Below are 16,088 nucleotides of genomic sequence, written 5' to 3'. Positions count from 1 at the left end.
GCCCTCGCAGCACTCATCCCTAAATACCGTCAGGGTGTTTGCTAACACATCTAAAACAATATGACCCTGTTCACTGGGAAACATTGAAGTCCCGCAGAAATGCATTAAGTGACTTTTGTGAGTTTTTAAACTCTGAAGAAATTTATGGCAATCCGTGTATTCTCTAAACGTGATGTAAAATTTATAGTATGAATAAAATAAAAATGCAACATATAATATATAGCCAAAAGTATAAAGACATCTGACCACCACATCTATATGCATGTAGGGCATCCCATTCCAAGACCATTAATTCCATTAATATGGAGTTGACTAATCCCCCTCACAGAGCCAACTTGGTTGACCCCAGCTGCACTTTGGGGTAGATTCATAAAAGTGCGTGTTGGTCTAATAGATTTGGTTTTTAAACGGGACAGGTCCTCTTCCTCAGCAGGAAACCATAGCCTTACCAGGTCCAACTTCAGCAGGTGTCATTGAAAGCTTCACTGAGCTTTTCTATGCGGACTAAGCTTGGAGGGTTTTGGAGATAATCACGCAGGAGGCAAGACGTTGCGTTAGAGATGCGTGTTCAGTTCCCGTCTGAAAATGTTCCTTTTAAGAAAAATAAAATAAACCTCTAATTGTCTTCGGATTGCATCAGTTCCTTATTTGAGATGTGGGTAGGGATCGTTTACGGTGCAGGCTTTCATTGACTCCTAATAAATTGTTACTTCTTCTAATAAGGTTTCACGTTTAACGCCCCAACATAATAAAATACAGAGCCCGTTAAATATCTCTTAATGGCCAACCTATTATCATCTGTTCTGCGGTAGACTGAATTTAGAACTTTGGCCCACATTAGATCTTTATAAACCGGGCGTAATGTCTAAAAGAACAGTCCAGAGTTATTGTCATGCAGCAAACTGGAAAATGAGGTCATTTTTAAAGGTATGCTCGCTAGTCGCTTGTATCCGCGATAGAGCAATACCCTTGTGGCTGATACATTGTAATGACCGCTCTTTTATTTCTGATGCTTTTAGCCAAGAAGCCTCGGTAGTCGGATTTTACAGCGCCGTATAATAAAATGATCGCTTCCCTGTTTTTTTCGCTTGCCGGTAGGGTCACTTTGTCAGATCGTAAAGCAGCTCTGGCACTCGGAGATGCTGCTTGTCACCGAACAGATGCATGTCCCCCGGGGGAAATCCCTTTTTCACAGTACGGTGACATTTAACAGTGAACATGAAGATCATCCGTCTCTGGTGAAAGCAATAAAAACCATAAATATCCTATCGTAAAAAGTAAGAACAACTTGTGTCTGGGTTTTGCAATAATGATCTGTGACCCTGAAGATCTTAACCCTTTTTTTGCTGAGGTGATGTGAATAAATTGCGCACTGGAAGGACCTGTCCCCAGGAGGTCAGGGCAAAGCGCCACCACCAGGACTTGCCTGAGGCAATTGGCGAGTATGATGGAAACATTATTTTGTATCAAAATCCAGGTTCATCTTTCAGGCGGTTCTCCAAATCTTCTTGGGAAAGAATACGCAAAGTTACTTCAGAATTAATGTAGAGAAACTTTCGGAACGCGTCAGCTTCCAACCTTTGCATTTAACTTCTCATTCATGAACTCTGCAAAGGCTGTCGGGGGGAGAAGGTATCGCGTAATTATCCGAACCAGGCAAAGATTATCGCATTCATGCTTCAGAAGTGTGATCTGTTGTTAACCTGCACAGTGCTGCAGAATATGTTTAATAAATAAATAATAAATCAACCCAAAAATATTATAGAGCCTCCATGCACACTCTGGGGACAACCTCTTTGCCCATTCCTCCAATCACATAACGGGGAGGAAAAAAACAAGGTAGGAATCTTGTCCTCTCTCTCTCTCCCACCTCCCCTATTGGTCCTCCCTCTAGGTATTGCTCCAATCCCCTCCCTTCCCAGCATTTCTCGAACGGGATTGGAGGAATGGGGGAAGAGGTTGTCGCAGTGGTGCGCAGAGGCTCCGCTCTGTTGCAGAAGTACTCTGGAGAGCGATGAAAAGGAGAGTAGAACGTCGGAGATGGAAAAGAGAGAGTGAGTGAGGAAGAAAAGAATTTCAAATGAAAATTCTGAGCTTGCCCTGTGTGTTTCATTGAGGCTCCCTCCTCGTTTTCAGACATTCATACAATTAATTAATTTAACAAAATGTGTTAAAAATCAAAGTTCAGGTGAAGTCTAATAAGTGATATATTACAGTTTTTTTAAGCTCAAAATAAATGCCATTTTGGATATGAGCAAATAATTATTTCCTAATTGTCGGAGAGCTTGGCAGGTCACCCTGCAGAGAAGTATTAAGTACCTGAGTGCATTACGGGATCTGAATGTACAGGTTTTTTTTACTGCCTTTCCTTTGACCATCTTAGCAGGCAGCCGTTGCAGTACTCTAATTACCTGCGCTCTGCGTTTACCGTGTGCTGAATGGGCGAGGAAATCGCTTTGCCGTAATGTGCTTGCAATGCTCTTTTAAACGTGACAGCGTCCACTTATCCTTGATGGTTCTTTATAAAAACATGCGAGCAAAGAATAATTGTTGGAAATTGTTGTCTCAAGGTGGCTTCTAGGTCATCCTACAGAAGAATGTAATTTCAGCATGATGAATGACGTTACAAGCACTGGCAAGAAAAACAGTAAAAGTAATAGGTTTCCTCATTTTACAAAATGTTGGTTATGATTTGATGTTATGATTATTAATATTATGCCCTAGAGGTTCCATCAAGGGTAGATACAGTATACTACAAGTAAAAGGGTTGTTTGATATTGGATTGTGTGTAGATACCATGTGATGCCTATATAGCCGGCTACTCATCCAGCTCATTAAAGTAAAATACAATTACCCCTTACAGTTTTAACATGGCTGGTTGGTCTTCATATGACCAGAAGAAGGACAAAGAAGACTCCATTCCATTAATGGTTCCCACTCTCGGCCACACATCATCTCTTGCAGTGACGCGGCGAGCAACATATTCACCAGGTTTACAAAGCTGTGTTGTGTTTGAAAAACGTCACAATGACTTCCCAATATATATGTTTAACTATTTATAGGGATACAGGCACATCAGAGACCAGGCTATCAATGAAGTTGACACATAATGCAACAATCATTCACGTTTAACCCTTTTCTGATTGGTGATACATTATGCCCTCCAAATAGTAGCCCGTCTGAAAACAGAAGAGAATTTTGCATACTGGATTGGTTTGTACTGGAAAGAGTACCGTTACTTCATGCATTACTCTGTCATAGCATCTTTAAAGCTCATGGTTTCATGATAACATGGAACGTCCCGAAGGTTATTTCAAAGAACAAGCTAGCTAAAAAGTCAAGTACTGTTCTATTACTTCATTGTCTTATCTTCTGGGTTCTGATAAACTTGCATTTCAGTCTTAAAGATTTTTGGAACACAATTAAATGTTCCTTCTAACCCAAATGTAGAACTTTTACTCACATTTGATCTTTAGAAATAGGACACAAGTTTTTCATTGTCCAGAGTTATTCTCATGCGGCAAACTGGAAAATGAGATCATCGGCTTATTTGAAGGGATGCGCAATACATCGGATAGGACACGTATAAGGATCTACTGTTATATGCTATGACCATTGAACATGAAACGTGACCGTTAAGGCATGTTATGGAGGACCATGGTGAAGGAAACCTATAGATCTTTCTAATGTGTTCTATAGGAGGCTATGGCAGCATAGAATGTCAATGCTAAACATGTCTAAGATATTTCACTGGTCATTTATTGATATGTATACACGGTGCTGTCCCGAATATATCATATAACCGCATCACAAGTCCCCTGTATTTTATATACATTGTCAGATTATTCTTGTGTTGTCAACAGATTATTCTTGAATATTGTATATTTTTAAGGGACACCACTTTAATACACATCGACATGTATTTGATATACTCCAGAGCTAACCTGGAAAATGTTGCGGGGGGGGGGGGTTTCTGTTGAATTGTTGGTCCACAGGAAGGTGGAGCTGCAGCTTCTCCTTAAGTGAATGTTTTTCTTTTTTTACGGGTTAAATAATTGTGAAAATACTAGCGAAGTACTTTAATGTGTTAAAGGGGGTTCCCTGGTTCACTGAAGTGTCCCTTTAACATACAGTGGGGAACATCTGCAAAGCGGAGCACATAGTAGTAATCTGATAACAGCGTCTGTGTAGTGCCATTTCTGTGAGCAGATGGACGGTTGGGAAAGACGTACTGAAAAACCCACTGAGTACAAATGTTCACTTTGTTTACAGTCAAGCGATTGCCTCCAAAGCCTCAAATGCCTATGAAATAGAAGATTTATGTTTACCCAGAGTTCTTTTCCTTGTAGTACAACAAGTATATGGGGCAAAGGCACGAGGGGGGTCACTTATTCTCAAATAATTGGGCACCAGAGACATTCTGAAGCAGAAAAACTAACGAAATTGTTTCAGCGGAATATATGGATGTCTTATTTTGCCTTCTGGCAAAGTATGAAACCTATCTGCTGTCGCTCTTACATCTGTAGTCAGCGACCTTTTTATTGTTGTGTTCTATAACCCCCCCCCAGTGTCCTTCTTTTATAGGGCTAAGAATGTTCGTTGGGTCAAAGTGTTCTACAGCCCTAAAAGTCACCATAATGTGTATAGAAACAGCAGGGCATGAGTTAATTTATAATGAATTTGTGTAAGCACACTTAATGCTATCTAAGCTAGAGAAAAAAAAAAAACTAAGTGGAGAACTAAAATGTTTTATTGCCTGGGGTGCCTTTAGGTCTCAGCCTGGTTCTGCTTGTTACTGATTTTGGTTTGTCTCCCATTAATTACTTGGCCGCCAGTCCTGATCTCTGGCCAGTCATTTAAATATTGGCTGTCAGACCAGCCAACTGTTTAGCTGGTGATTCTAAGATAAACTGGTATAGCACCTAATGTCCTCCAGCTACACAGACCTTAGGACTCAACCCAGAAGAGAAGTGGTTGTCATGCATATTGACATATTGCGCGTGTGTTACTTTATGGGGGGGAGAGTTTACATGTGTTATTTTAAGATGTTAGTATATGGTGTAAGCATGTGTGTGTGTGTGAGAGCGCATGGTGTTAGCATGTGACAGAGGATACTGTTAGCATGTGTGTGTGTACGTTAGTGTATGGTATTGCTATGAGTGTGTATTTTTCTTTGGTTTTGTTATGGACAAAAAGGCATGTAAAAAGTATCAAAGTGATAAAAGGACTGACAGTGTCCCTCTGATAGGAGAACATATAATACATATACATTTGAAAAGGATCTTTGCCAAAATGGGTGGTTTTTTTTAATGTAGAAGATTTTCTATGGTGTGGATGGAAGCCTAAATTAAAATCAAAGAAGCGGGGGCTCCCTGTCCCTCTGACCCTGCTAAAACACTTATCTTCTGGACTGTGTTCTTCGAGCCCATTAATTTTTCATCTTAGCAACGCATTTAGATACTATTGTATTTTTCTCTCTCTATTTTAGGCCTAACCTTGAACTCGTGGAAAGGCAGGGTTTAGACCTTCGTTACGCTGAACAGCACGGCCATGAATGGATTCCACAACTTCTACTTAACCGGCGCAGGCCCAGAAAAAAAAAGCAATTTGTTCGGTTTTTGAATTAATTCCCTGCCGTGCGCACTGCATTCATTATCCCCTCAGGCTGGGATTTACAGAATATAAATTAGCCCAGAGAAATCTATACGTAGAGACGCTACTATGATTCCTGAAAAGAAGATGGACAGATTAACCCATTCAAGCAGGGTCCGTTAAGGGGAAAAGAGAAGATGCCGCATAGACTAATCCGATGTATGTGATGTATGGTGTGTGTGTGTTTTGTTAATGGCTGATTCACAGCCCTCTGGTAGGAGTCAGACTAAGCGGGGGTACATTTTCCTAGGAAGTGGTGAGTAATCTCAAGTCCTTATAAGAAGCTATGGCAACCAGGTTTTGCATCATTCTGTACCCTGCAGGGCATTCTACGTACCAGTGACTCGGTGTGTCTGATCATGGACAGGCAGGAAGCAATGAATGTACAATAAGCAATCAACTCTCTACGAATCAGTAGCTTGTGGGTTTAGGAACAGAATCTGTTTGCTTTGTTTCCAACAGCTGTTGAGACCTCGTAACCCATCCAAGAAGTGGCGAAGGGCTATTTTGTAGTATTCTGTTACTTCTGTTCAGACTCATCTTGATTCTTGCACTGCGCGAGGTGTAGTGAAACGCAGTGCTCAAGCCTTCAGTGGGCCACAGATCCCACAAAATGTGCCGGAGACGTATTAACAGCTGGAGGTCCGTCTGTCCCCGTCTCCGGTGTATAACACGGGACATTTGGTTTTCCAGCAGAGCAAGAAGATGGGAAAAGCTGTTCTGCCTCTTAGGACCCAGCGATATGTAGTGGTCCCACCTCTGCTGCCATTGTTAATTTCCATTTTATCTTGGAAGCGTTAATCTTATTTCATGAAGGATGTATTTTTTTCTACTGTAAAATCAATGGCTTATTTAGGTGGACAAGCAAGGGATTTTGTAGTTTTTTTTATGTGTTGCAGCCAAACATAAGACTAACCATGGAATGAAGTGTTGATAACAAGCCTATTAAAACTTCTCTGTAGCCAACTTAGAAGAAGTAATGCTCAAGGATAGTTCCAGGCTTAAACTCGTCAACGCGTTCCACAATCCCATGGAGCCTTTAGCAAAAAGTAAAAACATACTTGGTGATTCTGCAAGTTATTTAGCCTTCCAGTGATTTATGTACCTAGAGTCAGTGATGTATTGTGGCTTAGGGGTGGCAGTTCCAGGGAGAGGGCAGTCCCTCTGCGGCTTAACAGGGAGCCTCAGGCCATGCTCAATGGGCCAATTAAAGGGAGATCACCAAGTTCCTCAACTGGTTGGGCTGGGGCTACTGAATCAAGAGGCCTCCAACTGCTTGCACCAAGTGCTGGCAGCCCCGGTGCTACATTGGCCTTTGGGACCCAAACCCCTCTGTCTTTCTTTCCTGCTCTGATGTCCCTATTTTGTAGGTGCTACGAATGTTTGTTGGGTATGAGGGTATGACAGGGTTCTACAGCCCAAAAACTCATGGAAGTGTGTATAGAAATAGCAGAATTGTAAATTAATTTATTAATTAACTATAGACTCATACAGATATTTTAGTCAAATTTATTCCAACCAAAAGACCCTTTCAGACCATTTCCTCTCACTTGTAACATCTCTCAACTTTATACCCGTGCATTGCTTTGCCTCTCAGACTTTTTATTGAAAATAAGATTTATTACCAACAACTAGGAATGGGAAGTGAGCACAGACAAAGTATTTATGCACAAGAGCTTATTTCACCCGATTATATTAAATGCATCTCCATAAGAGGATTTTTTAATTAAAAGCGGATTCATGTCTTGCAATTTTGTGCCGGGCTTATGCAGATGTCTTCTAGAAGGAATACGCTCTTCATTATTTTGTAATATTTTCCAAAGACTATCTCAGCATTGTCACAGTCCAAAAGAAGCAAGTCGTGAAAATGACCTATGATGTTATTATTGTGTAACGTTGCCCTTGACATTAGTTTTAATTATTACTAGGAATGGACAAAAGTGTCCTTCTTAACAGATAGAAAAAGGAAGAAGAATGTATAGTGCTTATGAAAGGTGTCATTGTAACTGGGTTTATTTTGCCCCAAAACATGTACAAATACAGATAACACATGCATATACATTATACATGTGTGAGCATGTGCAGATGTATATGAAATTAAAATATGGGCACAGTGTGCAATTTATTATATTAGGAAAAATCATTCTTTTTTGGTAGAACAACATTATTTTCCTACAGATGGTTAATACATGGTTTTTTTCTCAAACTAATAAATAAAAACTAACTAAATAAAAATATCCTGCATTTGCAAATTCAAGATAAACAGATATTTGGACTTTTAACTCATATCCGATCATTATTTCTTTTTTGTGTTCTGCTTAAATTGCGAGGGTTAATGCTTTTCAATCTGTTCTAGTTCCACATAGATTGGGTTATAAACAGTTAAATTGAATGACCTGGTAAATATTTATTTGACTGTAAGATGCATTTTGGAAGGTTTGACATGCCACCTGGTTTGGAGGTCAAAGCCCCTTTTCTGCCAAGAAGCAGGGCTGATTTAGTAGACAGAGGTAACTGATGGGTTAAATGTTGCTCTTTCCCTATTGGCAGCAAGGAGGAGCTGTACTGATTGTGCTGCTCTGAACAACCACACAGAGGAGGAGCAGTCCCGTTTCAAGTTAGTATGTCCAAAACGTGGCTGCATCAATGTATCATTGAGGGCATTTGGCTTCTCTGTACATGATACCTGGAGAGTAAGGTCTTCTGTTCTGCTTATCACCCATGGCTGCATCATCTGAGTCTGGAAGAACATGACAGCCCTACAGGGAAGGAGAAGCTTACTGCAGCCACTTAGAGAACCCTGCATACTGATATCCAAAGATGCCATCGCTTCCTCCATGCTAAGTGACCTTCATTCTACCTGTACAGTACAAGTGATTGATGGACCTTCCCTTGGTCCTCTACTGAAGCTTTCAGGGTGATCTGCTCACATATATAACCTATGAGATTTAATTGTCATGTGAGATTCATGTCCTGCTTGTCTGGTTTATCCAGTACCCAATATGATCAGCTTGTATTTAAGGACTGTGCGTTCTTTGTTGTTGCTTTGCCTCTTTGAATGGATACTTTTGGATGGCTGCTTGAGTTTGCAGAGGGTGTCGAGAGATCACACTTGGAGAAGCAGCAGCTTGATGTCTCCTGGGGTCCGGGCTGCTGCAGGAAGCATGGAGGTGGAAGCTGCAGTGACACAACGTTCGGCTCTGCGCTTTAGAAGGGGGGCTTCATCAGCCAATCTATCCAGCTATAATAGCCAGGATGGTGTATTATCAAGTGGGTCTCTGTGCCCCTACAAAGTTATCAGCGAGGAACAGAGCAGCCATAGAAGGGTCTGTTTCAGGACCCTGGACAGGGATTTCTTTTGTGACCAAAGAAACTGCAAGGAGTTCAGATCAGGGAGGTCTTTGTTGGCCAACGTCTTGAGAAACAACAGTGTACTCCTGCAATGGCAACCCCCTGATCCTGATGCTCTTAAAGGATTTTATATGAACTGCTCTTGGAATGGCACTTTCACTCGCTTCCAGTGTGACAGTATTCAGCTTGGAATCAGTTGCAGAGACTACCTCTTAACCAATGTCCATGACAATGTCAAGTACAGGATTTGTCTCCAAACACTTTACACCAACAGGACATCAATAGAAGAGTGTGTGGAATTTACAGTGGAACCTGTGGGCATGCAGGATATAGTAATTGCAATGACAGCAGTAGGGGGGTCTATATGTGTGATGCTCGTTATAATATGTTTATTGGTAGCTTATATCACTGAGAATCTTATGCATCCCACCTTTAGCCATCCGTCCTGTAAAAGGGGGCCCTAATGCAAACCCTAATGCATTTAGACCTATCTAGCTATCTGATGAAACAGTAAGTGCTGTGTGTGTGTTGCTCAAATTAGAATAAGTTAGAGTTGTGGACAACCTGTCTGATAAAACACAAATGGGGTGCTACCCTGGATTGATTTATTTTATTGATTTCATAATATAATGTGATTAAAGACCAGAATAGTTAAGCAGAATGTACTGTATGCTCCCACCTGCATAGCAGCTCATTGTAGAGGTGAAATATGACTGTGTTGTAAATGGGGAAATGTAGCAGTTATTACCCTTGCCTAATTAGCTCCTGTTTAACAAGATTCAAAAAGGAAAATTATTTAAATCATTAATACTGGGGCATGTTTGATGAGGACCTTCTAAACCAGCCATGATGGTCTCAAATGAGTCCCTGCAGTCCTTATCGTTCTACAATGGGCTTGTTAAAGTACAATAGAAGCAGATATACACAGTAGTAAAAGACAGGTTCTGCAGATCCTGTTTGTGGATATTACTGATCAGCCCTGTGTCTAGAACTGGCATAGGGTTTGGTAACTATTGCTGAAAATCATCATCATATTGCAGACTAAAGGTGATGTGAATGATAGTCCAGCTAGTTCCTGGTAGCTTATCGTTGATGATTCAGTAATATTGATGGTGTATGTGTTTGTAGAGTGTCTAAAGTGATTTCAGCTAGTTTGATGTGTTTAGGTATGTTTAAGAATATAGTAGTTGGGCCATGATAAAAGTCTCCTTTAATATGGTACAAACAAATCCACATATAATGCCATTAAGATAATGCTGCAGCTGTTATATCAGAGGCAATAATAGTGAAAGCAAGAAGGGAGACCACTCTCGCCAACTGCTGTAAAAGTGAATGCAAGTACTGGATATGACACCATATTTGATGCTTTCATTTAGTATCATATGGAGCAATGTGTTGGCATGGAGGAAAGGAGGCATCCTCCCTCCTCCATTGTGGATCATCAAGAACTGCATGCCATGCACAGCCCACCATATGGAAACCCAACTAAAGTGTGCAGAGCTAGTGTTCCCATACATATTAGTGGAATCATAAATACATCTCAGTCTTTCCATCCATGGTAAGTGTGTCTTGTAACATGTGCGTGGTAGGCATATGCCTACCAGGAATGACCTGGAAAAAAGGAAATGTGGCTTTAAAACACTGCGACTAGATTTAGACATATAGTGGTATCTGATTTTTTTAAGACTTATTACCAAAGACATTTGTTTGACTATACCATATGTATCACCTTGTGTCAATATTATTTTGTAAATTTATGACATCATCCTTCCTCTTGAAAATGTTGTGCGTCTCTGTAGCATTTAGGAAATGTAACCTCTAAAGGTTCTTCTGAGTGTGTTAGCCTCGCATAGGCTATGGCACTCTAATAAGACCCTAATTTATATTAAAAGAAATAACCTCTTTTTCTCCTATTATTACAAAAACCCATTATACCACCCAACATGTATCACAAAATGTTGAGTATAGTCATTGACAAGCATAATAAGCCTGCAAAGTCTTTTATTAAAAATAGGGTTTATTGTTAGTAGTAGGACCCTCAAGAGGTGATACCAGGTCACTGCAGTGAAGGTTTTCTCCTGTGATGATCATAATCAGGTTGAATTTGTGTGGCTACTGGATGTTCACAGTGTATAGTATACTGGAAGTGCAAAAGACCACAGGAGATCCATTAGAATATGACCTTTACAAGCGCAACAGTATTGTCATCGGGTTAGCAGGAAATACACCAGGGAAAGCAGAGATCAAAAAGGGTCAAGATAGAAAACCATTAGAGAACCTAGGAAGATATTCAAGATAAGAACAAGTCCAGCTCATAAGGACTAGGTGCACGTTTAGGAACACGTGAGCACTACAGAATCTGTTGGCATTTTATGAATAAAAAGCAATTTAATGTATCCTCATTCCAAAATGAGACCAACGGTTGATTATGGTCTGAGTCTCTACATCTGGAGAGGTAGGCAGACTGGATGGGCCAAATGGTTCTTCTCTGCCATCATGTTCTATGTTTTTATGTGTACCCTGGCCATGGATGTTCACAAATCGATTGTGAGGATTCAGATCACAAAATCAATTGTTGCTTTGAGATAAATGGATCTAAATACAGAAGGCATATCTCTGCTATCTGCAACCCGTGTTCCTTTACAAGTTTTGGGACAATGGCCAGTTTAATGTTCCAAAATTGTTCTAGTAAGTGAAAGGTGGGAATGGAGACATATCATCTTTGGTGTCACAAAAATTTTGAATATTTTAAATGTTATCGAAAGATTAAACATTGTAAAATGTAGCAATTATATGTCAATATTACTCAGCAAAGCTGGGTGGGGGTAGTTTTACTGCGAGAAAGGGGAGAAATGTAAATTGTGTCATTAAATGCTCTTGAGTTATCACTATATACCACACGCTATATATAGAAGTTTAAATATATAGCACTTCTCTCTAGCACTCGGAACTTTAAATGTGTTTATTAACAGCAAAGCTGAAACTGTATTATCTGTGTAATCGTATTCATCACTGGAATACACAGATACTTCCAAAAAAATAAGATTAAGACACAAAAAAACACTAACCCACATATTTTCGTCCATGCATCTGTCTGGTGCCACATGCTTGTCTGGTATCAACGAACAAAATAAGTTCTTAGAACGAGAGTGGGCAGCGTATGCCAGAAATATTTGATGGATTTTGCATAAAACAACAGTTTTATTTTTATAGGAATTCTATGGAATATTATACCTCAAAATAAATGTAATTTTTTATGTGAATGGCTATTTTGAGTTTGACTATAAACTATACACTTGATATAACCCATTGCACCAATAAAGAGTGCTAAAGACTGCCATAGACTGCTTTATTGGTCGATATGGTGAGTAGATCTTGTCCTGCTCAATGCCTAAACTCCAAAAAGTTGCCAGTTTTCAGATTTCTTTTTTCAAGATGGCATCTGTTATCATTTTGGATTAGTAAGCAATTTTCTGTATGACCCCCTAGAACAGGGGTGTTCAAACTGCGGCCCTCCAGCTGCTGCAGGACTACATCTCCCATACTCCTCAGCCAGCCCCTTAGCTGAAGGAGCATTATGGGAGATGTAGTCCTGCAGCAGCTGGAGGGCCGCAGTTTGGACACCCCTGCCCTAGAATATGTTGAGTTTTGAAGGGCTAGGGCTGAATATGCCCACTACTGAGAACTTGTTATCTTCTCTGGAGGCTTTTGGTATCACCACTGATTACTGGCCTTTTTGGCAGCAAAACGCCACGTGTGCTCCAATCCTATGTAAAAATTGACCAGCCTTTTCCACTGGGGCTCCTCTCTTCCTAGATCTCCCTAGCCAAGGAGAACACTGATCTATATCAATGTCAAGGTGGTGGAAAAAATGTATCAGAAATCAAGAAAACTCTTATAATTTACCCCTCAATAATAGTGCACCAACGTCTACAATTTTGAAAAAAAATAAAATTCAAGGATTTCAATAATGTTATACAATAATAAAACATGTTCATATCATGAAATAAAAGGTTAAATGAGGTTATAAACTAAGTAGTGCACAAACATTATATTAAAACCTCATGAAACCATTTCTGGAAATGTGCTCCATGTTGAGTTTTAATACGAGACACATTCTGGCTTGTAAGTTAATTTTTATTTAAATGTTAAAATGTATTTTGTAGGCATACAGGTTAAAATTATTCACAAAATAAAAAAATATTCTTGGCAATAAAAATGAAACTTTGGGTTTTTTTTTTTACAAATTATTTTGTCTAAAGCCTCTTTTTTAAAAAGACAGTTTAATTAAAAGCATTTGTTATATCACAACCTAATTGTTTTTGCAATATCTAATGGAAATTACATTTGTTCCCTGATGAATAATGTTAGCAGGATTGCCGGAAGGCAAGCGCTGGTGTCTGTAACAATTATGTGTTCTTTCGAGTGTTGACAATGCGCTGTAGTCAATCTAGAGTAGCCTCTCCAACGTAAGTGTATTTACATTTATATACAACAGGATGAAGAAGAATAAGAACCAATTCTAAATAAAACACAAACCATGAATTAACTATAACATGTGAAGCATGGGTTGTTTGTTTTTTAATCCTATTTAAATAGATCGCAATTACTCGCTTTTACATCATAACGCGGGAAAGCGATTATAATATGTCTCGTACATTTAGATTAACTACTGTGTGACCTGCTAACAAAAGTGGTATTTATAGTTTCATTCAATGCTGCTTTCTGATAAGATACTGTGCAATATATATATATATATATATATATATATATATATAGTATTGTGCACTACTCTCCCCTCCCAAAAAACATGTTGTAAAGCGAGGATTAATCAACGGAAAGCAGGGGAAGGCTAGCTGCTTTGCGTCAAGCACAGGCAAATGGCCCAGAAGTAGGGCCGTCCAGATGGGTCCTTTGGACCCAAGTGGCACTTAGTGGGGGGCAGCATTGGCAGGGTAGCAGCAAGGCAGGTGCACCCCGTAATAGAAGGGCAGCGGCAGGATGATAGCTTACACGCTGGTGCTGACCAAATTAGAACCAAATGGAAACATAGAGATCAACTAAATAACACATGGCAACCCTGCATTGCCGGTATACATCAAATAAGAACCAGATGTGAACATCAACTGAATATTGCAATATTAGATTATACAATCATTATACAGTTATGAACAGGCCAAAGGTCAAATGCCAAGGCAGCCCCTCCAGGTGCCTCATTCATTTCAATTGCTTAAAAGTCTCTTTTGGGTTAAAATGCAAAGCGGTCCAACTGATTCAGCTCCTTGGTAAGTAATATAGCCATGAAAAAATAAATAGGACTTGCCAAACTTATCAATATATGACCATATAACGTGACGGAATCCCCGATATTTATGCCTTGGGTGTTTTTTTATGGTATTTGCTGGGTATGCGCTGAATTGTTGCCTTTTTCAATGCTGTCCAATTAAACATATGGTGAAAAGCCAAGGACCACCTTATTAGCTTCAAATTGTGCCTATTAACAAATTATAATGGGGGTTGTTTCAATGAGCATCACCTACATGGCCATACTGCTACTTTATGAAACATGGTCTGGTGTTACATGATGTGAATTATACCTCCAATATGGTGTACACCTAGTGAACACACCAGTAAAAAATGATCATTATGCCCCACGCTTGTCCATCTTTTTATAGTAATCAGCACGACAATCTCTAAGGACAGTGGCCATGGTTATTGGTTAGTATATATATATAGATAGATATAGATAGATATACAGATGTATCTCTCTTACAATAACCTGACTGGCAAGGTTGGATAATCCCAACGTTCGCTGGCCAGGGATCAACAGTGCTGCAAATCTAATATCCGTGCCATACATGTGCGACCTATAGCGTTCTCTCCACTTGATCACCTACCATATTCCATATCAAGATGGCCAAGAGGTGGGAATTCACAATGTGAATGCAAGAGGGACGCCATGAAAATGTAATGGCTATCGTATATATATAAAAAGCATATGATGCCTGGAGTTTCCCTTTAAGTGCTTAAATTAAACCTGCAATTTGATAAACTTTACCCTCATATCTTTTTTCTTTATTGACATGAAGCACAATCACATCATAAAAATGTAACTGAGGTCATTACATAATTGCAACTGGAAAATTACAGAACTAAATCCTTCGTTTAATCCATGGACTACAATAAGGAAGTAAGATGCTGACTTCGTCGTGAATGCTGCTCCTGTTATTAACACAATAACATAAAGCCGGGAAATCGTGTTTATAGGTTTTAACCCCTTAAGGACAATGGCCGGTCCCTAAACCCATTGAAAACAATGCATTTTGAGCCCGTACATGTACGGGCTTTGTCATTAAGGGGTTAACCTAAAGCAGCGGCCCCTGTTCTTTGTAAGATGTTATGTCTGGTGTGAGTTTACTCATGCCTTGGATGTGTGACCATCTGAATCATCCCACAGTGGGTGGTAGGAAGGGTACTCTACTTGGTACATTCTGCTTATTTGTATTATTACTCCACTTTCTCATTTAGTATACTTTCTAGATTTTATAACATTTCTGTTTGTCTGAATTTATAAAGTTTTCTGTTTAACTAGTTATTCTGTGTTAATCATCCCACCAAACAGTCAACAACTACAACTATATTACTTTAACTATATCTAATGTTTTGTTCTTCAATATTTCTGATATCTGGGGCTACTGGTCTGGGCTACTGCTGTCCAGTTATTCTTAGCCCATTTGTAATTAGTACTTGGTAAATTTCACTTTATTTTCAAGAACAAAGTTTTTTCTTTATCCAGTAACAGTGTTTTGGGGCATAAAACCCCAAATACCAGTATATAAATAAAAGGAATGGTCTGGGAGGATAACCAGAAGTTTTGCAGTGGTCACACTGCCATCTAGTGCTACTAAAGTGAACTTCACAAGATCAACCCTGACAGTAACAGATCTAGTAGCCATAAATTGAGGCCATCAAGAATCAAACCACACAGCTTGGGGCTATCCAAAGCATGAAAGGATCTGCTGCTGTCTGTGCCACAAATCCAAAAGACCCAACAACACAACATGCCTGTCATTCTCCAAGATCAC

General features: G+C 39.6%; 1 protein-coding gene across 1 annotated transcript; it reads left to right on the top strand.

Annotated features, from left to right (window-relative positions):
• The first annotated feature begins 8,654 nt into the window (after window positions 1–8,654).
• On the top strand, window positions 8,655–9,795 carry FNDC10 (fibronectin type III domain containing 10). The gene has a single exon (XM_053452434.1). The coding sequence runs from the start codon at window positions 8,655–8,657 to the stop codon at window positions 9,465–9,467; it is 813 nt and encodes a 270-aa protein (XP_053308409.1). The 3' UTR covers window positions 9,468–9,795.
• The last annotated feature ends 6,293 nt before the right edge of the window (window positions 9,796–16,088 follow it).

The sequence above is a fragment of the Spea bombifrons genome, chromosome 12 (assembly GCF_027358695.1).
Source record: "Spea bombifrons isolate aSpeBom1 chromosome 12, aSpeBom1.2.pri, whole genome shotgun sequence".
In the NCBI taxonomy this organism is placed as follows: domain Eukaryota; kingdom Metazoa; phylum Chordata; class Amphibia; order Anura; family Pelobatidae; genus Spea; species Spea bombifrons.
This window is presented reverse-complemented; position numbering and strand designations above follow the sequence as displayed.

Excerpts from the sequence above, each read along its gene's own strand:
- FNDC10 (XM_053452434.1), top strand. The coding sequence starts at position 8,655 with ATGATCAGCTTGTATTTAAGGACTGTGCGTTCTTTGTTGTTGCTTTGC.